The sequence below is a fragment of the Spodoptera frugiperda genome, chromosome 2 (genome assembly GCF_023101765.2).
Source record: "Spodoptera frugiperda isolate SF20-4 chromosome 2, AGI-APGP_CSIRO_Sfru_2.0, whole genome shotgun sequence".
Classification (NCBI taxonomy): domain Eukaryota; kingdom Metazoa; phylum Arthropoda; class Insecta; order Lepidoptera; family Noctuidae; genus Spodoptera; species Spodoptera frugiperda.
The window spans coordinates 1,347,574-1,374,628 of NC_064213.1; the positions used below are offsets into that span (position 1 = coordinate 1,347,574).

Genomic DNA, 27,055 nt, shown 5'->3' on the forward strand with positions numbered 1-27,055 from the left:
CCTACTTATTATTAAAAACCATTCGGTGTAAAAACAAACATGAAGAACACTCGATTTTATACCTTAAAACTTGAAGAATAAAGCCCAAGATGATTCCTCAATGAAATATTTCATACACTCATGTTCGAGTGACCAAATATTTTTTCTTTTCAGCTTTTTGTTCGGGTAAAAATGGAACGTGTTTTTCGTTCGACGTTTCTGTTTTATTTAGTGGAAGTAAGTGTTGGGAGATTTTTTTTTATAATGCCTTCGAGTAATTTAATTGGCTTCTCGGTGTTCAGTGGTTTCAATATCGTCTGATGAACACAGAATCGATTTGATTCGATACTTACTTATTCGTTTTGAAGTTCTTGAAATCAGAAATGTCGATTAATTGTTGTATTTGAATGTATTTGGTAACATTTTCGCTTTCTTACACTGGTTTCAATGATTTAGTTGACAGGTGTCCATAGTTGTGATGTTTTTATTACATAATTCAGAGTGTTACGATGGAAGACAATATTCAAATGAGATTAAGTTGATCTGAAACGCTCGTGTAAACTACTCGATACAATAGTATTTCTAAGCTTAGCTCTATTTATAACTTCGAACAGTTTAATGTATTTCTTTTTATAACTTTTGTCACAGATTGCACGTTTGCCCCTGTTCTATAAAAAAAACTAATGTCCTAATTTTCGCTAATCATCAAAAGTAAATGTGGAACAGTAAATATGATCGTTGTGACACTTCTATTGATTTAAGAATTTTGCCTGATAGCCAATTTCTCATAACTCAACGTTATTCCTAGCACTTAATTAATCCGGAGCCGCGGATTGCCTAGCGGGTTACCGGGTCTTCAGCTGGAAAAGCAGGAGTAGGAACGGGGTGGTTTTAAGTCAGTAAAAGTCTGACAATCCCTCTCGCTTCGCCCAAGGCAGGATAAGACATTAAATTTCCTCCCCTAAAAAAATAAAATAGCCCTAAAAATAATCTTCAACTCACTACTATCCGATGTTCACAGGAAATTAGTTCCGGGATTAATCTCCCGATAATCAAACAAAATTTCACATATCATTGGGTCAGTCTACATTTATATCCATAAGGTCGTTAGTTGGACGCGTCGGCCCGTAATAATTCAATTACAGTCACGGTTATGCAACTAAGTTCGTGCCAAGCGAATATAGATTTTATGTGTTTAGCAAATTGTATTATTTCGCGTGTCAAGTTTTTGATACGTGTTTCTCATGTGGCAATGGACGTCTCCTTTATATTTTCATCCGGTTCCTTGATGGCGGAGAATCTTGCTGTTTTTTGTTTTTATTTTTATGTAAAGATAGTACTCGAGTTCGTGGCTAAGTGGCAGAGCAACGTCGATTGTTCTTTCGATTCAGTTCAGTGTAAGGATCCGCTGATTGGTTGAGAGTAGGGCGCCATTTTTTAATCGTGTCGATGATGTAGCACAGTTCTCTGTGTTGCGTGTTCAATTGAATGGAATAGGCTTCGTATTGTTGTTATGCTGTAAGGCCCTTTTATTAATATGATCATCATAAAATGATCATGGTACTTTAGTAGTCATAATTAAGTTTATCAGTAGTAAAGATATCGGTGTTACGAAAGCACTTATGATCATAACAAAATTGACAAGAAGTGTGATTTACATATCAACACGTCCACTGCCTGCCGTATACCTATACAGTTCATATAACCTATTTACAATATAGCAAAATTAGCGTCTATAACAGTTTTTTTATGTTATATACTTAAAAACAGAGATATTATCCAGACCCGAAATAACAATTTGTAGATCACACAAAGAGTTTCTCCGTGTGGAAATCTTATCTGCTACACATTGCGCGACAGCCGGTCGCCCAGCCACCGCACCAACCGCGCAGTCAAAGTTACAAAAATCATCTCACTATGCAAAGATACGACACAAAATCAATAAATAGCAATATAATCGATATCTGATATCTGTCTATAGCGATGCAACTAGACCAAACAAAATATCTGAAGAGATGAGCTATGAGATATTTTACGAGATAACTCTTGGCAGTGTTTGTCGAGTGAGTTGACTCGATCACTCGTTTGTTAGAGGGGGGAGGGGGAAAGGGGACACTTGTCAATGTTAGGGGGGATTGTCTTCCATCTTCTGACACGTGTTTTGTGTGAATATTTTTTGTTTTTGGGAGGTTCTTTCATTGATTTCGTTTTATTAGGTGTTTAATAGTTAAATCTAGTATTATGTATGTGTTTAAAGGTTAGCTATTGATATATAAGGATTCCAACACTTTTTCATTAGTTAAATAATAGTAAGCGCGACGGCTATATGAGAAATCTTGGGTATGATTCTCGGGTCAGATAAAATTATTTAGGTTGTTTGGGTCTGTTGTAGATGATAAATAGCACGGAGTCTGAAATTATGCATTATGGCATAGTGTTAAGTTCATCTTCTATTACATTGGACTCATTAGACACCTGGTCAAAGTAGTTGTCCATATCATAATTATGTAGACCTCAGCTTACTCGTTCCTCCATATGTAGTGATCACGAAAAAGTATCCTCCATGTAGTGATTACAATGTATATATGTGTATAGTATGTGTATATAGTATATACGTAAAGTATCTCTGGAACACAAATTGAAAGGCCATTTATACAGCGTGTTACGGTATCCGAACTACAATTTCCTACATTAGGTACATCTTTGTATATCGTATGGATAACTTGAAACCAATATGGTATAACTCAATACTCGTAAAAGGGTTGGGTATCACTCTCGTCTTAGATAAGCACCATTTATTTTAACCGTATACTTAGGTACATTTACTATGCTCATGGATATTATACTTGAATACGATACGGTAGTGTTTTTTTCTTCATGTCGCAATTGTATGGCATGTAATATTCGTATATAACGTCACGCCTTTAATCCCCGAAGGGGTAGGCAGAGATGCACATTATGGCACGTAATGCCAATGTACACCCAAATTTCACAATTTTATTTTGTAAGTCCCATGTAATAGGTGGTGAGCCTATTGCCATATACCGGGCACATTTCCAGACTCCGTGCTACCACTGAGAAATTTAAAAAAAAACCGAAAAAAGCCCAGTAATACTTCGCCCGACCCGGGAATCGAACCCAAGACCCCTTGCCCGGCAGTCGCACTTGCAACCACTCGGCCAACGAGGCAGGCATATAATAAGTATATGGTAGGCTTTTTGTACTGGAAAAAGCTAAAAGAAAAGGTCTTATGTACTTATCTGAAAAAACTCAGAAGGTTAGAGAGTGATTTAGTGTTTCTTTTCATTACAGGAAAAGTAACTGTCGGTAACCTAGTTTTACACAGACCTAACTACTGAAAAATAATTAGCCAAATACAAAAAAGAAGATACGATATTAGGTATGCACACACCCTCATGTCATTCACATATAGGCGAAAGTGCCAGTCGTGAGTTGTTTGTGAGATGTTCACGATATGTTTGCCAGCCGTTTGCGAGTGCTCGCAAGCCGTTTGCAAGACGCTCGTGTGCCGTTCGCAAGCTAAGTGAGATAGATACAAACAAATCATCCATAGCTATTATTAGACTACTCCCCGTGCGTGCGGCGCGTCGCGTTCCGTGCGCACTTCAAAGAGCCATCAGACCACCACAGATGGGGCCCAGTAGGGCTGATGCCTGGTCCGGAGCTGCGGACTACCTAGCGGGTTTACCGGGGCTCCGGCTCGAAAAGCAGGAGTAGGAACGGGGTGGTTTTTAGTCAGTAAGAGTCTGACACTCCCTCCCGCCTCGCCCTAGGCAGGAGAAGTAATTGGATGATTTTCCCTCCTCAAAAAAAGCCGTTCGCGAGTTGCTCGCAAGCCGTTCGCAAGCTAAGTGAGATAGATACAAACAAATCATCCATAGCTATTATTAGACTATTCTCTCATAGGATAATGTAAGTTTTAAATGGTCTTAACGGCTACAAATCTTTGTTAATCTTACTGGCTATTCGCCAATCGCTGTAATGTATGGTGACTTGCAGATCTATGGTCCGTACGAAACGATTTATAGAGGGACTAGTGACCTTATGGGGCCTAGGAAATAGGTAGGTCTAATGCTGTACTGACGTTATTGACCTAGGTAGATAACTAGATACCTACGTACTATTAGGTACTAAGTTATTTATGATGGTATTGTTATTATTTGTTTTATATAATATCGTAGGATATACTCAGTAGGCTGCGCGACGTCGTCGTGTCCGCGGACCCACGCTGTTTATGAAGAAGATTCCCTATGTGACTCGAAACTAGTAGAGCTTTTCTCAATATACATATTTACGTGTATAAACCGTAATTTTTTTGTTAATTATGTTAATATAGTATTATGTAGGGTAAATATAGTATCTACGTAGGTATTTTTCATGTAACGGTAACGTTGGTTCGTAATAGGCAACGTTCTGTACTAGAGAATCTCCTGCGGTGGTGTTTATACATATATACATATTATGACATAAACATTACACCTAAATTCTAAATCTTGAAATATAAGTGTTCCTGATTAAAAAAATGTGTTTGAGTTTAATTGCCCATAACGATTTTGAAAATCGTAGGATTTTTATAATGTAAATTGAACTAGGTTTATGAAAATATATATTGTTCTATCAAAGCCTAAATAAAATACCTCGTTTTTTCTCCCAAAAATGGAAATCAGTCTAAATGAAATGCTAATAGCGCGCGCTATCTTAGCTGGTACAGAGTAAAAATACTCAATTCGGTCATTGAACCCGTGAGATAAAACCTTTTTGGTACGGTATAGGCACATTATTTATAGTTTTATGTAATTTATTTATTAGTTTTCCGATAACCTTATTTATTATTTGTATTTTATAATGAATTATTTTTCCACAAGCTTACTAACATTATTATAATTTAGTTTTCTTATTATTTGTACAGACACACATCTTTTTCATATCAGCATAAATATATTTTTTTAACTGGCACTAGTAATATTATTAGAACTTAAAACGGGATATTTACCATATTTATTAGATTTTATGAGTTGCAACAGTGCTGAAATAACGGAAACTCATAAAAACTAATAAACATGGTAAATACCTATCCCGTTTTAAATTCTAATGATATCATCACAAATAATACTAAGTACATCTGAAGTTACTTTACAAATTGAATTGTTTCATAAAACACTGATAAAGTAATAAAGACAACAAAACTTCACATTACCTAGTCAGTACAATACCTGTTGAAGGCAACTTTGTATGAGTAAAGTTTCAATATTACAAGAGCCGCCATCATTGTTCTACCCCAGACGTAGAACCCTGCTCAATATAAATAAATAATACGTAGCTTTCGATCGAATAAACAGTACTTACCTATACTAAAATATTATCAACAGTTCACATTGATACATTGAACTACCACTCTTAATTGAGTACAGCGCCATCTAGTATTTATAAGATTAATATTGTAAAGTCATGCAGTTTTACCGACGGCGCCGCTCTGCGCATGCGTAGATGTGTTGGAGGCCACGGTCACAACTACAATCACTGGTTGATTACGCACACATTGGCGGCCCGGTTCGCTCCGTTGTCAAACGTGTCTGACATTTTGTAGTAAATAATGCTGTAATTGAAGTGATTATATCGTGTTTGTGATAGTGAAAAGAAACAAATGTAAGTATTACGTGTTATTATAACTTATTTACGTATATTTTAGTGGTTATTCAGTCTATTTAACACAGAATGTTGCAGTAAAATAACCTTACAGTTTTGGCTGCAGTGCGCATGTCAGGTTAATTTATTCAATGGTGTTATCACTTTAATAATTGGAGTAGACTATAAAGTGGACTTTATCATAAACACATAATAATGATAATGCTATCTATTTTTATATAAAAAAATGTCACTATGCTGAATAAGAGTCACAATTTCGACTTCACTACCAATATCCGATATGGTCTAGTGGCTAGGATACCTGGCTCTCACCCAGGAGGCTCGGGTTCGATTCCCGGTATCGGAAAAACTTTTTGTAATATTTTTTCTTTTTTTTTTCAGATCCAAAATGAATGTAAAGGCGGCTGCGGCCATTACTATGGTCTTTGTGGGATGTTGTTCCAACGTAGTGTTTTTAGAAATGGTTGTTAAAGAAGACCCGGGCGCGGGTAACCTAGCAACATTCCTACAATTTTTATTCATCGCTACAATAGGATTTGTAACAGTTGGAAAATTCGGTACAGCGAAAAGAAACATTCCATTCAAACAGTATCTGTTATTAGTTGGATTTTTCTGGACGAGTAGCGTTGCGAACAACTATGCATTCGATTTCAACATATCGATGCCTTTACACATGATATTCAGAGCTGGATCGTTAATGGCTAACATGGCTATGGGTGTATGGATATTGAAGAAGAGTTACCCACCATTGAAGTACCTGGCTATCTTCATGATATCAGCTGGCATAGCCCTATGTACTATAGTATCCAGTGGCGATGTGAAAGCACCTAGAGAAACTCACGAAGACGCGGCCGAGGAAGAGAGACTGAAGTTCATTGATTGGCTCTGGTGGTGCCTAGGAATAGCCATCCTAACCTTCGCCTTATTCGTATCAGCTCGCATGGGAATCTTCCAAGAATCACTATACTCAAAGTACGGAAAGCATCCATGGGAAGCCCTATACTACACGCACTTACTACCTCTAGTATTCTGGTTGCCAACTGCCTCAAATCTTATTGGACACGTCAAAATCGCAACAGAAACGCCTATTGTAGAATTCCTTGGCTTCGAATTCCCAAGACAAGTTCTGTGGTTAATACTCTACGTGCTAACACAAGGGCTATGCATCAGCGCTGTCTACGTTTTAACAACTGAATGTGCGTCCCTAATCGTAACCTTGACAGTGACATTGAGGAAGTTTGTGTCACTTCTCTTCTCCATAGTATACTTCAGAAACCCATTCACTGTTGGTCACTGGATCGGTACTCTCCTAGTCTTTATTGGTACCATGATCTTTACTGAACTCCTACAGAAGACCGTAGCATTGTTCGTGCCATCGAAAGTTGAGAAGAAGAAGAAGAAATAATACGCAATGTGTTTTAGATAATCAGACTGTATGGAATAGTGTGTTTGGTTTCGTGGTGAGAATAGTCTGCAAGAACTGTTTCCTTCTATAATAATAATAGAATTTTTTCAAGTGTTTTTCTCCAACATCACAGTGCTTTATAACTAATAACAAATCACAGAACTTTTTATCATAGACGTTTCCCTCAACTATGCTTGCAAAGTATCCAAAAACGCAGTGCTACTCATAAATGCTAATTAGTGATAAAAACAAGTTTGAGATGTGCATACCGTTATTGAACAGTTACAGAAATAGAAACTAGCTATATTAGTGATATGATTGTCATCAATTGTAATGGACACGCATATTCAATTGTCTGAAGTGCTATCGTAAGATTTCCGATAGTTATTCAGTTGTATGTTACATATTAAATTCATAAGATAAAAGAGACTATATTCAGTATCATCTTAAATCTTTTTACATATGAACGTTTAGAACAAAAACGGCTGTAGATTATATTTAAACAATTTCGTCGTAAAATTTATTTCAAGTTATTTATTTAATTTATATTGATGTCTATGTAAAAATAATAGGTATATTATTAATTTTTTAAGGCTCAAATAAATAACGGTTTTATAATTTGCTAAACTTTTAGAGAAAGCTAACGATTATTATTTATATGTCATTAGTATTAATAAGCGTAGCTAAATGCAGTTATTAATTTGTTATAATATTGTTGATAATTAACTTATTCTGGGCTGAAAGTTTCTCTCTTTTCCTTTAACAGATTTTTAACGTTATTCTTCGGTGGATAAAGTTGAAAATCAATTATTAAATTTTATGACGATTTTTACTGCCAAAAATTGTTACAACAGTACCCTTAGTATGAGTTTGCTTTACGTTTAAAGTAATCAAAACGAGAGCGCGTTCGGCGCTCTGATTGGTTAGTTTATTCAAGCCGGCCAATCAGAGCTCCGTACTCGTACTAAGGGTAAAGATCAATTATATCGTTACAAGATTTGCTACATCATCTTACGTCCAATATTTTTAAAATTGTTACTATATTTAACTGTTGTCTATCGCGAGCTACTTACTCATAACGAGTCCTTCATATCATTGACAAGTCATCCAGCGATAATATAAATATGATCACTACATGAAGTGGTTTAGTGCTTCGTCATTCCACGTCTAACAGATCGGTAGCTCAGATGATTATATCATGTCTCGTCATCATACAGCGTCATTGTAGATTATGCAAAGTAGCGTGGATTTTATTGACCATCTTTTAAAATAGTAAACTCATTTTGTTGTTAATGTGTTGTACCTACATAATGGTTCGTTTGCTTTGATACCGTAGTGCAGTTTGTTTTTTAATGCCGTACTCAGTAATTTAATGGTTACTTTACCCTGTCCTTAGTAATTGTTTTCGGTAATAAAATCGTTACTAAGGAATAGTTGTAAGTAATCATTAAATGTCTCTGAGTGCGGCAGTAAGGGTTTAAAAACTGTTGACTGGTTTTGTTTAGGTAATTGTCATTTATCGGCCAATTTATCAACTCCTGGCAGAAGCTAGCGGCTTTGCCCGCGTTCCTAAGGGATAGAAACTTTCCTATTACCAAATTCAGCTCATACCCTGTCTGTGTACCAAATTTAGCAGTTTCATCAAAATCCGTTTAACAGTTTCAGCACAATTGACGGACAAACATCAAAATAAACAAACTTTCACATTTAGAATGTTAGTGTGATTCTTTCAACTAAGACTTGATTTTTAAATAACTACCGATATTCAAGCTTACCTGGTTCCTACTTAATAATAATTAAACAAATATTACAACTGGTCTATAGTAAATTTATTCGACAATATTATTCAAACACAATATCGTTCACGGTTTCTGTACAAAAATATATAGAATCATTCAAGTTATTGGTTTCTTTAAATATTTTTTGTTCGAACTCGGCGCTCGCGCAAGGCCGTCTCTAATGGTTAGTTCAAAACAGATTTATGTTGCTTTGAGTCATTTATATGGCGGATTGTTTATTTTCATATATTTATTTTATCTTATGTAACTCGTATGTACCTTTATCTGTATGTAATCGTGAGAATGAAGTGTAAGTACACATATTGTATACTATTTAATCATATAATTGTTACATAATTAGTTCCTGGCTAAGATAACATTAGTGCCATATAAGTTGCTAAGGCATTAATGTGACATGTGAAATAGTTCAAGATGCTAAGTTCATAGATTTTCAACTTTACCTCAAAAAGAATAAGGTTGAGGATCAATTAATCATAAAAATGCAATCTAAGTCAATACAGCAGCTGTCAAATATCTTAAAAAGATTTTCGGCCTTATTATTTAAGTAGTAAAGTTGAAAATCTATTGACGTAATTTGACAGTTTTCAAGTTAGTTCATCAGCTGGTGTTTTTGGTGTTGAGTGATACTTGCGTTACATAATTAGAGATGATGATTTGTAAAATATTTATTTATTTTTGTTACAACATTAAATGTATAAACACTTGCTATAATGGTGATAATTTGGGTTATTTATTATGATGTAAAAGTATTGTAAACATAGAACATAAATAATCCATTAATTTAAAAAAGCAAAATCTGTTATGATAGTTTTAATTTAACTTCAATTCTAATGGAAAACAATTAAATAATATTTGTTAAAATAGCGGAATAGCATAATATTCCTGAATAAAAAAATACAATTATTTAAAAATAATTTTGACATCTGTCATTATGACAAACGTCAAACTGACAATGTCATAGTGACATTTGTAAAATAATAATAATAATTTATTATAGTTGGAATTTGATCGTTTTCTTATGGATGTATTCTGTGAGGAATATTATTTTATATTAACAATCTAATTGGATTTTGTATTATATGAAGAAGCAGCCTATATGCCACGGGTGTGATGCTAAGTATACTTAGATCAATTTATTATGTGATTAGATATAAGTTGTAATTGTTATGAAATAAATTAACAGGTTTTTATAAAGAGTCTCTGTTTTTTACTTATCCTTGAACCTTTGTTGAGAACGTAGTTCAACGTTTGTTTATTATTATTTAGTTTTGCAAAGAAGCTGTTTTTTATAGACTGATATATCTCTTCAATTCATTTCGATTCTCGCACGGAGCAACTCTTTGTGTGATCCAAAAATTTGTTATTTCGGGTCTGGTGTATGTAAAATTGTATCATGTGTATGAGAAATTGTATGTTTGTAAACGCTCTTACGTATCAGGGGAAAATCCTATTGTAGGGTAACGTTTTTTTTATTTTTATAATTCTTCACTCTTAGTTTAGTCTATCTTGAATTATCTTGAAACATTAATTTTAATATAACTATTTAGCTAAAACTTCATAACAACATAGCTTTATATTATGTATTCAACGTGAATAGGACTTATAAAACGAGTATCTCTATAAACATGACAAATAATATCATCTCTGCCTATACCTTTGTAAGAACAGGTGTGATGATAAACAAAACATGGACATTATCTAGTCTTTAGCCCTTCAGCCAATTAGGTCTCGACTAATGATGATATATTTAGGTACTTAGGTCTTATCTAGATTATGAGTCTGCATAATTTATGTCATGTCATAGGTATGAGGTATGATAGCTATAAATATTTGTATGTTGTAATAGCAGCTGATTGTAAAAATCTAGGTGGTGTGGTCACGATTACAGTTTGACGTAACTGATTAAAACTGATTGGTGGATTTCATCATTCTGTTTTTTTTTAGTTTTTATTGTTCATGATGACATGTAATCTGCCTGGTTAGTTGAGTGGTAACTAGCCCGTCTACCGGAAGGAATATGGGGAATATAGTACATATTAGATTCTAATTTGCATAGACGGACATATTAGTTTTACACACTTTTTTAATATAGTAACGATGGAGTTTCTTGCTTGTTTTTCTCCATTAGAAGCTACACTTTGGAACGAGCACCTAGCTTCACTGACAGACAGACTGACAATTAATTCCACGTTTCAAAAGTGCCTAATTAACGATTAATTGAAATAAATAATTTCACTTTGACTTAAGAATACATTAGTTAATCATTGCACAATACAAACGATTATGAACTCATTCTTCTTTGTACATAAGTTTTCAAGTCGCTTATTTACGTTTATCAAACGGCAATATCTTAGCAGAAAACGCTAAGTCATCATTACAATAGCTACGTCCTTTAGATGACCTTGCCTTTATAAAATACATATACACACACATACATTTATTTATGTATGTTTTTAAGACATTGATGATTGTTCTAATTCTTACACGTTTTTTTTGTTTTCTTTAGGAAGCCTTATTGTAAAGTATTTAGGATATACTTGTAAGCAACGAAAAACCTAATTTCAGAAGAAAATCTTTACTCGTACAGGATTGAATGCTGCTCTCAATAGTCATAGAACTAATACAATAATCTAGTTTACTAATTAAGTGATTTTTATAGACAAATAAATATATTTTCTTGCTTCTTTCCAATTGTCGCAGTGTCCCGGAGATTAAGGCACCCGCTTGTCAAGCAAGAGGATGCGGATTCGAAATCTGGCAAGTACCAATGTGACTATTTCATGTTGTCTGTACTTTTCGTTTTTCTTGGATGCCACTGGAACCCTTCTTTCTTTCTTCCTGAACTTGAGTCAGCACTGAGCCAGAACCCGGCTAAATACCAGTCTGACCTTTATTACCCAGTAAAGGGTAATACGATATTCTTGGTCAAAATTTTCTTGAAAAACTTTTAGATGAACAATTGGAAACATAATGCCAAGAGAGCCGAATTTCTTCCTTCTTAAGTTTGCATGGGATCTGTAATCCTTTCTTCGAGAAACCTTTTCTGTGCAGTGGCGAACTCCAAGCTGATATTTATAACCTTCCCTCTATGTGTATCACTATAGTTAGTTTAAGAGCCACTTGGTGTTTAGTTGAGCATGTATGTGTCTGTATACTCTATGTACTTAGTTGTGATTTACCCTTAAAATTAAGGATTTTGTTGCAAAAATGTCCAGCTGACCACTCACGATGAGTCGCCGCCGCCGTTGCCAACTAATCTTGCCGTAATTGGAAACCGATTAGAGGATTAAGTCTTACAAACAACAGTGACAGTTTCCGTGCCGAGTAATCTAGATAACTGCCACGATAGTTGTTATCAATCTGAATTGGGAAAAGCTGGGAAATGGGTAACGCAACCAGGAGTTACTGACGGCTAAATGGAAATAACGCCTACGGTTTTCCGTGCAGCCGATACTCTCTAGTTATGTTTAAAGCCCCATGTAATTGAGGATAAGTCCATTGTTTGAGGAGATGCGCTTAATTATTATGTACAAAGCCTTGATATACACGCATGACGTATTTCGCATTGACCAATTATCTTGGTCTCAGGAGATCAACGCGCAATCCTCTATAATAGACCCGTGTTCAGCAACTAACATGCGTAATCCTATTTAATTTTAAAAGGCCTTAATACAACGTATTTTTCCAGAATGAGATTACGTACGTAACGTCGTTTAGTTTTTGCACGGTTACCGCCGGCAATCCCATCTGGGGTCTTACCGAAATTATTTGGAGACGTAAACCGCATCTCAAATGCCTGGCCCTGACTCCCAAAAAATTCTGACTAAATAAAAGCAAAGAATGTCGCCCACGTTATCCGTTAGCCACGATTGGGTGCGAAATTAGCGAGCACTAGAGCAAAAGCTTGGCTAGCGAATTTCCTACATCCTATACGCTCCACCAACTTAGAACCCTCACTACTACAACAAAAACTCGAGCCAAAATGAATCTTATCTCGCTGCCTTAGAGGTCAGACCCACTCCAGGGATGTTAAAGTTAATTTTGCAGTCGCTAAAGCGGACGGCGGCGGAATTTCAACAAGTTGGACGATTGCTTTGAAATACATGATTATGAATGCGCTCGTTTGAGTCTTTATGGTCGGAGAGATAAGGTCGGATTTGGAGCTCCGGGAGGATAGAATAAAGCGGTTGTTTGGAAGGCAGTGGCCCCAGTAGCAGTGCAGACATTCTTGACGAATGCTGCCAAAAACCGGGCAGTTTTCACCTCGTTCGGGGTACAGTTTATTGTTTTATTTGCGCTTTAGTTTTCTACTGGATTTCGGGCGGTTTAGTTTTGGGACATTTTGAAGAATGATGAGGACACGTTTTTTAAACCAAATCAAATACAAGTACCTAGAATTATTTGATTTGTGTGTGTGTTTTTTTTTAATTTTTTCAATTGCTTTGCTGTTGTAATTTTTTTTGCTTCTTATCCCTTCTAGGAACGGTCCGTTCTGAAAAATTATTCTGTCTTTTTATTTGTATCTCACTAAAAGTATAAACCATACCCTTAACCCAAAAGACTTCTTTAACCATCCATTAATCCGCCAAATCTCCAAACAACCCAACTTCTTCAGTAACTCAATAAATACGCCATCCCTATTTCATCTATCATTAAACTAATGTCCCATACAATGGACTGATAGTCCCGCAGTAAGATTTAGACATCAATAAATTTAGTCAGCCGGCCGCGGCACAATTTATGTACCTATGTCTACAGGAGAATTCCACACCTTCCTGTGGACCAACCCTGGTATGCTTGCACATGCATGTATTGCAATTTCGACTGAAGTATTTACTTCTCTAGCCTAGATCTCAGGTAGTTTACAGTACAAGTTTGTAAGGAACTTAATTGTTTCTGTGGTTCCTCAGAAGTGGACGCCATTATGTTTAGAAATATGTTAACTATGTATGTGTTAACATGTACTATGTTGTTTTGTTTGGAAGATGTATCTGTTAATGTTAGTTTGTGTTCTGCATGTATGTATTGTTGTTTCGATATTGAATGTGTTATTGTTTAGATACGAGTATTATATTAATGTGTAATGAAATTAGTAGCAACAATAATCCTTATGGTGATCAAATTATGAGACAATTTTAAAAATGTAAAAACATTACTAATTGGCTTAAAAATTAAAAGAATAAATTAACGGTACTTACTAAATAGACACAAAGGAATATACATATAATTATGTTGTCGATAGGAAAACCAGAACTACTAAACCCTTATTTATTAAATGTTGGTGTTATTTACTAGTTGTATTTTATAAATGCACTATTAGTATCTCTAGTAATGGCCAAAAAGTGAGAAATCACCCTGGAGTCAGGAAATTCGGCGGTATTTATTTCACCTTTGTGCCTCGGAAAGCACGTAAAGCTGTTTGGTCCTGCGACTAACCTCTCTCTGGCCGTGCTGATCAGCAACAGGAGTTTTATGGTATAAGAACGGTAAACGAGTTATGAACGGATCACCTGATGGTAAGCAATCGTCGCCACCCATGGACGCCGCAAACACAGAATCCTATAAGTGAAGGAACAGAGAGTGCACATGTGTTTGCACCACACTTGTGAACTATAATATCTCCTGCATAGTTGGCTAGTCTAGTTAGACAGATGGCTACCGTGATCGAAATCGATCGGGAGATTTAATCTGTAGTAGGTAGGAACTCAATAAAAAATGGGTCAGTTCCCTTAGTTAAATAGGTGCAATTTGTATAACTGTTTGTAGTTAACTGTGTCTGTATTCACATTATATCACTTGTATCTTGTCCGTAACCAACCGCACATCAAAATACACCACTCGGTTAAGACACTTTAATCGATTTTCAACCTTATTGACTTGTTATAAAGTTGGAAGTCTATTAAAGAATACGTAGGCCACGTATGATGTCGCAAGACCCGATCAAGTGACAAATCAAATCGGGTTCGATTCCCGGATTGGACAAAGTCTATATTATGTAGATTTATTTGTTGTTTATTGAATGCAATGATAAATATAGCGAATGTTGATGTTTTGCTTTATGTGTTTTTAGACTTAAGTTATATTATATAAACTAATCTCTAAGTTTCTTTACGATAATTGTAACAACAATGTGAGTATTAGAATTAATTCGATTCCCAGTTCAATAAAAACCCTTCTTTATTCGATAATCCTTGCTAATATTATAAATACGAAAATGTATTTTCCAATATTGCAAACAGAACATTATGAACAGTATGCTTTTTGTATCAGGAGATAACCAAACCTGCGAGGAAAATCTCCTAATTACTTCTAATAATAAAAGTCTGTTAGAAAAAATATTATTAAAATAGTTATGTTATGTAGAATTAGTACCTAAATGTGTGTCGTAGTTCGATATACAGAATCAAATTGAACAGTAATAGCTTAGTTCTGGACGTATTGTTTCAGATGGCGAGCCTATCAAGTTGCCCGAGAACCTGGAGAGTCTGCCTCGAGCAGAACATTTTGCAGCCCAGAGACATCGATGGAACACCAATGAGGTTAGTTGTCTTATATGATGGCATATGATGGATGATTTTCTTTATGAATGTTGTATTTATGAATATATAACTCTTAAGGTAAGCGTCCACAGGCCCGTATCGTACGCATCGCATGTAGGCATTGCTGATGATGCGGTGCGTACGATGCGGATCATTGGACGCAGTTGTATGAGTTTCTATACAAGACAAACTAAAATCCGGTGCGTGCGATGCGTACGATGCGGGGTGTGGACGCGTACCATAATGTAGAAAAACAATAAAATGTAATTATACTTTCAAACAGTTTGCGGTTGAAACTTTAGGGTCCAAGTGCACATCTCTTTTCAAAGATTTTAAAGAGGATGGTTCACACTTCAGGTGACCGAAATGCTGGCTTCTACCTTGGTCAATTATAATTATGAGTGGAAATAAAAATTCATTACACCCTAGATATTACAGACTCGTAAGAAGGATTCTTAGGAGGATTTTTAAATCTTAAGTTCTATTATACCACTAGTGTAGGTAAGTTCTAAGAAACAAAAAACATCTTAGTACTAATTAATAGAACATTAAAATGTGTACGACCTTGACGTTATGAAATCAGTACAAATCTGTCCTCTATATCTTATCAGTAAGTTTAACTGGGGCTATTAAAATCTTATCAATAGCAGTCCAATGAATCTAGTGTACTACATAATGTTCAATGTTGTTATGCTATATGCTCTATTTGAATTGATAAAGAGGCATGAATTTCAGAGAGTTTTGATTTTCGAGGAGTTTGTGGTTACACACCACTCAGATGCTTATATCTGGCTGGTACATTGTATACAAATTAAGAAATATTTTCTTACTTAGTTGTCCATTGAACAGTTTAAAATGCAATGTAACTGAGTCATAGATAAGTAAAATTTTAAGAAATGGAAGAGGTCTCAGTTTGTCAATTTTAACAACATAAATCAAAGTACATACAGATCTCACGCCTATCTCCTATGTGGGTAAGCAGAGACAATGGAACGCCAATTGCTACGAATCTTACGCACCTCTTTCGCTTCATCAACAGTCACCAGTCTCTTCATGCACGTTCGTCGGTACATAACATCGATACAAAACAAAGTACCTCCACTATCTATTTTTCAGATCTTTTTCTGCTTTTTAATTCGTTTTCCGACCTCAAACTCACAGTATGAGTATGAAATTGAGCCGAGTATAAGGCAATATGAAGAAAATTCGCTCTGAAGCCTAATATAGGCGTCGGATAGTCGGCTATACGCCATTACAATACGTATTTTTGACACGAGTGACGTCACAAATTCATGTGGGAAGTAATTGAGTACGAAAATAGATGAGTGAGAGTTTTTTGTAGGTTGTTGTACTTAGAGACTTAGAACTTACTTGTTCTATTTTAGTGTCAATTGAAATAGAAATAGATCTGATTTGTCTATTTTTATTTGTTTTTGTAGTTAAGCGTTTGTCTGGAGTAATCCCTTCTATGTGTATAAAGTTTATTTGAGTCTTCAGTGGTAGAAAAAAAGTATCGTCACGCCTTTTATCCCCGAAGAGGTGCACATTATAGCGGGCACGGCACTTAATGCCACTGTATAATGTACACCCACTTTTCACCATTAGCGTTAAGGTCCCTTGTAATAGCGGGTGAACCTATTGCCATATACTGGACAATGCTAGACTCCGTGCTACTACTGAGACATTTTCGAAAAACCGAAAACAGCCCAGCAGTACTGTGTCCAACCCGGGAATCGAAACCAAGACAAGGGGTCTTGGAGCAGGTGCCAGTGGTAGACTAGTGGTGGTCTGACACTCATTCTCGTCTCGTCCAAGGTGGCTACAGAGTGCTAGAACACTAAATATATAATGTTATATATAACACATCATCATAAATATTTAACACAATTAAATAGAGCACCTAAATCCATTATCTACGTACTATCAAACGCTTTCTATAAAGGAAAGCACCGCCAACATATTAACATTAATTATGCATAATGTCACAATAATGTTGACACCGTATCGCCGTATATCGCAGTGGAGCCCAGTATACATACCGCGCGATATACACACATACCGCGTATACATGTATACCGTATACGCGCGGTATAAATCGCGCTAATTCATGTATTATGCAAACAGACAGAACGTCTCATATCTCGGTGTGGCAATGTTTTAGTCTACTTAACTTGCGTAGATTAACTTTTGGCCCCTACTATGAGTTGCTGTTCTGATTTTCGAGAAAACTTTTTGATATCACATTTTATTTTGAAAAGAAAAGATTTGGACAACAATCGCTGGGATATCTATAATACAAGCAATTGTTAAAATAAATTCTTGGATGGAATGAAAATAGAAAACTCATTGTTACTTACCAACTATAATACGAATCCTAAATACTATAAGAAGATTATGATATTGAAAAATAAACTTGAGATAAAGAAGAATTCAACTAAGAAGTATACTTTTTTAAAAAAATCAATAGTTATTGTTAATGCTAATGCTATTGTTAATGTGGTACACTGGCGTAGACAATATTAACAATAGGCTTGTTATTATTATTATAATAATAAAATTAGGCTAGAATTTAGTGATTTTTTAATGGTTTTGTTTAAGGTTGAGCAAACCTATGTTTGGGTCAAATTAAGTAATTTGTTTTTAACCCTCTTCCCGATCGATCTGATATTTGGAATACCATCTTAATCTTGATGACCATATAATATAAGGCCATTTAAATATATTGTTATGTTGTACTTATACAAGTATGGAGGAGGCATTTTGGAGGCTACTTTGGAGGCTGGAATAATCTTTTAGGAACTTACAGGACGTGATGTGATGTTATAGTTATCACCTATATGTATTGTATAACTATATGTATGTATCACAGTATACATAGGCACCTTGTATCTTTGTAAACGCTAATAGATCGCCGTTTAGCCACTGTTGTTCTAAAAACAACGGCTAGAAAGCTAAGCCAGATAATGAACGGTCTTAGTTCAGCATTTTTATAATTAAATACAAACAGTTAGGTGTTCTGTTTGTGGTAGTCGTTAGCATTAAGTTGCAATTTTTTTAATACGTTTGTTATTCAAATCTAACCCTTGTTTACTTTATAAATAAGGTTTAGTTTTGTTATCACATAATGGGTAATGAGTGTATGATGAACAACCTATCTAAAGTTAAATAAGATGACTTTATTACTTTTATAATAACTATCGTTACAAATACTAAATTAACTAAAAAATCACGGCACAGAGTAGGCTGTGCGACGTCACCGCGTCTGTGCACTCTGCTCACGATGAAGAGTCCCTGCGACTCGAAACTAGTAGAGCTTTCTCCATTAATATACGTGAGTACACCTTGGTTTTTTAAGTTAATATGGTATTAAAATTACTAAAAGTGCCTCTTAAGCAACGACTCAGTAACATTCTCTACAATTAATTATTTTAACGAGATCAATAATAATAGCTCTTTATTAACAATTGGATATTAAAAAAAATGTTGGTGTAACAATGACTAACTTCTATACTTCTAGCCATTCGTGATCTCCTGGTAGGTACACGGCTAGATTAGTACGGCTAATGAAATGCGTTAGGTGTAAATTACACAGTCGAGCGTGTCACCGTTATTATGTTAATACTCCTAATCGACTGTAGTGCCCTGGTACTTGGTACTGATCTTAGTTTAGTACCAGTTTATTAGGGCTTAATATATTGACTACATAATTATGTACACTTTTTAATCCCTGAAGCAATTGGCATAGGTAGGTACATAGGTGTGTATTTTCGAATAAGTTGACACTTTTTACCAATAATATTATAAGCTCCATGTAATTACATATTACTAACTACTATCGTATACCCGATTCTAGTACTGTACTACTGCCTACTCTATTAGTACGGAGAATATTAATTTGAAAACTGAAAATAATATTACTCTCTTCAGTAATCTTATGCTGCAGTTGTGTTTTGCGAGATATTGGTCAAACGTTACATATAATTATGAAAAGAAGCATTATAGACTGATGATGTTTCAAATCACTCTTGTTTTTCTTCATATTCCATTGAAACCAACTCACTGATTTGGCAAATTAGAACTAGGTAATAAGACTATAATTTTATGTATAAGAACAGGTTTTATATTCAAGCTATAATAACAAAACATGATTAGTCATAAGCAGTTTGTGTTTTTCATGGGCATTTATAAATATTCATGAGAAAGTATATGTTACGAAATCAGTTTCTTTAGGTTACCTAATAAAACTGTGTGGGATAGTTTGACCTTGAAATTAGCATACAAAAACTATAAAACACTGTGATGAAATGTATCACGGTGGCTTGTTTTGGGAAGAATATAATTTAAACGACATTATAATCGATATCGATATAGGCTCTCCCCCTATTACATGGGACTTTTAACACAAATGGTGAAAAGTGGGTGTACATTGTATAGCGGCATTACGTGCCATAATCTGCACCTTTGCCTACCTCTTTTGGGATAAAAGGCGTGACGTTACAGTACAGTCGATATGTTTCTTGTATAGTTTTTTAAGAGTAACCGTATTCAGAGTCATTTAAAGTGATTTTTAAAGAAAACCATATCAAAATCTGTTCTCCAATTTATTAGCTTATTACATATCACTACATAGTATAAAGTCGCTTTCTCTGTCCCTATATCCTTTTGTAAGCTTATATCTTTAAAACTACGCAACGGATTTTGATGCGGTTTTTTTAATAGATAGAGTGATTCAAGAGGAAGGTTTATACATATAATACATGCATAATATATCACCATTGCACCCATACGAAGCTGGGGCGGGTCGCTAGTATAAATATAAAGTAGTATGCTATTTAAATAGCCCATAACTGATGACACTCATAAACAAATAACAACTTGAACCCTTTTATAATCCCATAAATAAAAGCCACACCCTGTAATATCATTAGGGTGTTTAATAAAGGGATATTTATGCCACTAGGTTAATATCCCACTATCCCATGAGAGAAAGTTGTAAGTGATAACGTCATAGGCACCACAGACTATTAAATTAAGGGACTTGTTTAATGAATTCTGTTTTAAATTCTCGTATGTTATGGAAGGTGGCTATTTTGGGGATTTGCGTATCGTATGGTGTTTATTTTAGATAGTGCTTTATTAGGAGTTATTAGGAAGTAAAATTAGTGGTTAGTATAGCATGTAATATCTTTGTAATAACTATTATCGACAGTAAAACTACAACTAATTATATGACAAGGGCACGGACGCTCTTCAATAATATGGCAGAAGCGTGCAAATTCCTGTCACAATGATGATTATTGTAAATTATCTTATGAATATTTTAACTAAGATAGGTTATATATACTTACACTACCTAGCAGATAAAAAAATGTTTGGTCAAATGTATTAGTTAAGAAGAAACTTGATTACACGTATGCTTGGCACTTAAATCAAAAACGCTCTTTCAAAAACCAATTCCATAAAAAACAACTTAACCTAACAAAAACCTAACAGGTCTATTCCACCCCCAAAATCTTAAAGAAGCCCAAAAAGACCTAACATAAACTTTATAAACGTCTCTAACATAAACTGTGAAATAAAATCTCTGTAATACAGTATTTTCTGAGTTAACCCTTGGCATCTAAATCGGTAAGTTTGTCGTACGTTTTCTACCGGTCATTTTCTCTCTGGTCACTTGGACCTGTGGCGACGTTTCTTTTCAATATTATTCTAGTGGACGTTAAAGGGTTTGGAGTTGTGGGGGCTTAGTGGTAGCGACATATTTTGTTTTATTGGTTCATTGGTGATAAAAATGTAGTCAGGAGTTGTGTTAGAGCTTGGTTGTGACGTCAATTGGATTGTGATGAGGTGTGAGTAACGGGATGAAAAGAGGATAGATAATATGATTAAGTTGAATGACAATTTTACCAACATGATTGAGTAACGACTTATTGTAGGTTCATTGGTTCATTCGTTTTGTATTTAAAATATGCAATATTTTCAGTATGTTTTTAAATATTCATGTTTTTCTGTGTGTCTGGCAATGGACTCAACATCTATTACATGAAAATTAGTGTACTGTAGGCTAAGCATGCTGCTCATAGGAGTCCCTCTATAACTCGAAAGTTGTAAAGCTTTTCTCCATTAATATGGTGGTTATTAAAAAAAATATAACTTAAAAAACTGCAAAGAATCAGCCTTACATTTAATATATACCTCTATACACCCCGTGAAGTACAACAACTGTGATAACACATGTAGTTTAAGAAAAAAACTCATTGTCTAAACACATCTTGATCACAACACTGTCAAACAAATTGTAAAGTTTAATGTTTAACCCAACTCGTACGATAAGAAGTTTAGACTTAAGGGCTTAAGTTGAACGCTGTCACTGGCACCCCACATTACTTTCACCCCTCCTCCGCTCCGCTAACAGTGGCACCCCACCCTCTAGGTTACGTATGGAAATTTAACGATCCGCCGAACAGGTGACTCGGATTATTAATGAAAAATGTCTGTACTGTTAACTTGTGTGTTTAAGGGAATGTAGAGATTGTTGATTGGTTGAAGAGTGTGTAATGTGTATTCTGAATTTGCTAGATACTGTTATAGAATAAGGACTAAAAATTTGTCTCATCGATTACTTAAGAAAAATTACATTGATTTATCTTTAAACAACACACAATAACTTCAGAACTGAAAAAATTGCAAGCATGTATGAGATTTTCTGTTCGTTCCACGACCTTAATAAGGTTTTGTATTCAAAAATGGGAATTTACTTCGTATATGTATGACAAGGCTTCTTCATTACTGGGCTGAAATTCAAAGCATTTTAAATGTCTAAATTTTCACTAATAACGCAAGGACAAGACTTCACAATAAAAAAGCTACTTAATACACATTTAAATAAAGTCTCAATTAGAATAAGTTTCTTACTTCGTCACTGGAGACAAATGACACTCATAAATGCCTGAGTAGGTGTAAAGCATTACCCTCGATTTGGCATCCCGCTTGTGTAAACAATATTTATGTGATTTCAAACTGCGTGGCTAATGCACTCGCCTGCCGCCGGCGCCAGCCGCTGTCCCAGTAAGAAATGTACTACTACTACTGAATCTTAGTTGAGTAAAAAATAATATGTGTATGTATTCGAGATACTGTAGTCTAGATTATGTTAGACTTAGTAGTTGGTAGTAAAAGTTATTTAGAACGTGGGTATTTTTTATTATTGACAGAAGCAAGCCGCGCATTCTCGATCAAAAAACAAAAAAAAAATCTAACTACCGTAGTCAAATATATTTAATGATTAGTTAAACTATTTCTTATAATATTTGTTCTGTATCCATTTTTTCTTTCTTTTAACGGGCAAAAAGTATGAGTTTGCTATACGTTTAAAGTAATCAAAACGAGAGCGCGTCTGATTGGCTCGAATAAAGCAACCAGTCAGAGCACCGAACGCGATCTCGTTTCGATTACTTTAAACGTAAAGCAAACTCGTACTAAGGGTACTGAAAACAACTGTTAAAGACTAGGTTAAGTAACCATTAAATTACTCTGAGTACCGAGGTGAAACATTAAAGCTCTTTATAGCAAACCTGTTTCAGCTGTGTATATTTAGTTCATTCTAATTCGAAAGACATTTTCAGAACAACCACAGCAAAACTGGTTTATTGATATTTCATAAATAACTATAATATTGTCTTAATTAAGTATTCTTAATACCGATTAGGTAAAAATAAAATCAATTCCATTACGAAAAATACGGTAATATTATGTTCGACAAAAAATTATAGTACCTTTATTTTAGCAAGGCCCATTTTCCATGTTGTATATTATTAGGAGTGATTCAATAAAGCAGTAAAATACTTAACAGATAATCAGGTCTAAGTATAGAGATTTAGTTCTTTATGTACGCAGACGTCACGCAACCTCAAAACACGTTTTTCATGAAGTCAATATTATAATAGACGTTCTTTTTAGGTACGAAACTTTTTGGTGAATATCGTTGTGCTGTTTATTTTTTATCTGTGCGTTCCCGCCTAAATTAACGTCAATTTGACGTGCAGTGGTGATGGACGTGTAAAAATGTGTGTAACGTTTATGTTTCATGATAATATTAATGTGTAGTATTGGTATGTAGTGTATGTCTTAACAAACAGGGTTATGTTTATTTTTTTTTTATATTTATTATGTCCTTTTCACACCTATTCGCTTATCATCAGATTATATTTTTAATCCTACCGTAAGACTTCTCAGCACAAGCCCACCAATGTTCGTTTTTTTAGTAGTACTATACATAGAGCGTTAAATAAAAAAAAAAAAAAAAATCCAAATGTTTTTATGGTGTGTTATGAATGTAATTGTCTTTCTTACAAAAAGACTAGTAAGTAGATCCATCCATAAAGTATTTCCATTTTGTTTATTTCAACACGGTAACTTAACAGCTTTCTAATCAATACAGTCCCTATCGACTTTACCAAGGAATAAACACACGTAGAAATTACTCGAAATTGACACCAGCTCTGGGCATAAATAATTCAATCGGCCAGTAAGTAGGGCAGAGGTTATGGAAGTGCGTGTAAGTCAGACGAGTGAGGGCTTAACTACTGCATAAGTAATGTCCTACTGTTAGTTATCTTAATGTCCCTTTTCCTTTACCACACTTTTTACCAGCCGTTTTTACCCCTACCAGCCGGTAAAACAGACTTTTTATGACACCTTCTTCGGTTAACTGTCTATGTTTTAAGTTAAATGTACATTTTTTATTTGTTTAAAGGTGGTAAGAAATTGTGTATGTCCTGTGCGATGTTTTTGTTGGAAAAAATGTTGGGTGTTTGGTGTGATTAAGTGTGTATGTGTGATAGTAGGTTTTTTAATGTATTTAGATTTGTTTGTTGATTGTTTATGACTTATGTGAACTGCAGTAGAGTTGAGGGTTGTATGTCATTGCGGATGACATATTTTGAGTTTTATAACTTTATTAGCAGTTTTATAATTTTTTAGGTAGGTAAGTATATGAGTTTCTTAGAATCTTAAAACCCTATTCATTGTAAAAAAAGACTATAATAACGGGGGTTGGTATATCAATAAGGTATATCGATTCTGAACCCAAACACGTACCGTATTTAAATTATTTGATTGTTCTAAAAATAAATAGTATACACCTAACAAAGAAGTCAACTGTCCAAAATTCCACAAAAGAACAATAATAACATTCCTATTACAATTTCAAAAAGTCATTCTATAACGGTCACTGATTTTCTATTGGACAAATAACTAATAGTTTCCTCTCTCGACCCCTTCAAACAGTCCCGAATGTAATGCCAAATGAACCGAACATAATATGTGTACAGATTAATATTTTTCCTGTATCTCGTATTAAGGGAATCTGCTTTTTAAGTGAAGATGGATAAGGTTTCTTTTGTATTGCAGCTTAAGGCAATACAAATTGTTGTTATATTTTATTTAAGATAGAGATGTGTTCTCTTGTCTGTATTTTTTGTTTGTTTTGGTGTGATTCTGACAACCAATCAAAGTCAAAGTTGAAATATTTATTCCATCTGTTTATTCTAGGGGTGCTTTTCCGCAAGAGATGTGCTATGTAGCTATGCTAAAAAGATATAGCTAAGCTGTGAAACTATGTGACCGTTTCCACTGATACTAAGCTATGTAGTTGTGTGAGTAAGATGTTCTATCAAGATGCGCCGCCTCGAAGTAGCTGTGCGATAAAGATGCGCAGCTCGAGTATACAATGTATCGATAGTAAGGAAGCCAACCATGCGTGCTAACGCATCATTCCATATAAAAAAAAATATAGCTTATCTCAGTCCGTTTTCACCAGTACTAAGCTATGTGTACCAATGAATATGATTGGTGGATTCCAAACGCATCCACAGCAACGTACCATAGCACATATCTGGTGGAAAAGCACTCTAAGGCAAGCAATCTAGCAAAGCTTGTATAGGTACGACTTCTATTCCCTCCTGCATGATTCGTCAGTATAGCAATTCGATACGACTGGAATGAGGTCAGGTATATAAGTGTCATTGAGATATTAGGTTTCGAGCATCAGTTCAACATCAATATCGAATCAGATATTCTGGTATTTGACAACCAAAGAGATGCAAGCGATGGTAAGCGATCAGTACCACCGATACGACATTCAAACCGTACTCCTTTTTTAAAGGCAACTCATCTGCGACTCCTCTGGTGTCCATGAGCGGCACTGATCGCTTACCATCAGGTAAACTGTTTGCTCAATTGTCCCCTATTCCATAAAAAACCACGCATCGTACGCATCATGGAAGTCTTAAGTATGAAGCAAGTACAAAAAAGATATGTCATAATGTCATTGAAATTAATTGACAACATAACGAAAACCATAAGAAACATAAGTTTCCTAGGAATCGAACTCCCGATCCTTTAGACTACAAACACACAACAACTATATTTTTCCCCACCACTTAATAACTCCCACGATTACGCTGCGTCCCTTATTATTTGTTACATTTGGCCCATTATTGGCCTGAGTTCATTATATCTGAAGGCCTAACAAGGGCCAGGCCTACCAATAAGGTAGGTCGATCCTTTCAGAGATTTGTTCATTTATTATTATTGTAGGATAATATATCGTTTTCTTTTGTACATAGATTAATTGGGAAGATGTGCTAGTTATTTTTCTAGGCCCCTTCTTATCTGATAGTGTTTGTGTTTGAAGTTGTATATTTGTCTCTGTCATACTTTTTTGCGTTTGTGTATTATTATTTATGACTTGATTATTATGTAACTGTCATAATGATAAAAGTTGGAGAACTATTTCATTGATTGAGGTCGTAAATGCGATTTCTAAGTCAGGAGTCTCTTCCCAAGTCGGATGCAGTATCATTTTCAAAAAATTTCAAAAGTGACACAGTGTTTGGAACTTTACCTAGCATATTATGGCAACAGACTCAACGTCTAGTGGTGCTAGTCTTTCACAATTGCTATTTCGTCTTAAATTACAAAAAAAATATTTGAATAACTTAAATCCAACAATCAAGAGCTGCCAGCGGCTTCGCCCGCATTCACGAGGGATAAAAAGTATATTATCACCAAAGTCAGCTATGTATGTGTATCAAATTTAATCAAAATCCGTTCAGTAGTTTCAGCATGATTGTCGGACAAACATCCAAACAAACAAACTTTCACATTTATCATAATTATAGTGTGATACTATGTGTCATATAACTATCACAAGACATAACAAAATGTATATTACTACACACATACGTAGAGTAAATGCCCTACTTTTTTTCTAATAAATAGCCCAAAGTTTGTGTCGCAAGACGCGAACGGCTGATAACGTCAATTCCCCTGAATAGCTGGTTTCAGGCCGAAAAATGTGTTTGAAACGTCACGTTTCAGGATTTCAGTAACGTGACTTTATATTTCAGTGTTATCGGTTATATATGTATATATATGTGTTTATGTGGGACATTGTTTGCTAAATAGAGTATACAACGTGTTCCTTAAAAATGTTTTGTTTAATTGCCGTAGTTTTTGCCAAATATGTATCAGTTTTGTTAATATTTGTGCCTGTCGGTCGTTTTTGAAGCAGATTCCTTTTTTTTCATTCTGTATCACCTCCATATTTTAGAGTTTTTTTTTTTTTACATTTAATGGGTCGACGTTTGGCCGCTATTTCACCT

The 27,055-nt window shown here is 34.9% G+C and overlaps 2 protein-coding genes and 1 non-coding gene across 17 annotated transcripts in view; all 3 read left to right on the plus strand.

Annotated features, from left to right (window-relative positions):
• LOC118269486 (calmodulin-binding transcription activator 2) overlaps positions 1–27,055 on the plus strand; it is a 193,133-nt gene that overhangs the window by 56,164 nt on the left and 109,914 nt on the right. For 14 of the 15 annotated variants that reach the window (XM_035584629.2, XM_035584625.2, XM_035584619.2 and 11 more), the window contains exons 3-4: positions 11,551–11,607; positions 15,298–15,389. In XM_035584629.2, the coding sequence (XP_035440522.2) occupies positions 11,551–11,607; positions 15,298–15,389 (149 nt within the window). The remainder of the gene's footprint in view (positions 1–11,550; positions 11,608–15,297; positions 15,390–27,055) is intronic. The other variant, XM_035584635.2, reaches the window with a different exon arrangement.
• Positions 5,479–10,047, plus strand: LOC118269487 (UDP-xylose and UDP-N-acetylglucosamine transporter). Its single transcript, XM_035584637.2, has 2 exons — positions 5,479–5,646; positions 6,028–10,047. Exon 2 carries the CDS (start codon positions 6,035–6,037, stop codon positions 7,049–7,051), a length of 1,017 nt encoding a protein of 338 aa, XP_035440530.1. The 5' UTR covers positions 5,479–5,646; positions 6,028–6,034; the 3' UTR covers positions 7,052–10,047.
• Trnae-cuc (transfer RNA glutamic acid (anticodon CUC)) lies at positions 5,921–5,992 on the plus strand. The gene has a single exon. It is a non-coding gene; the product is annotated as a tRNA-Glu (tRNA).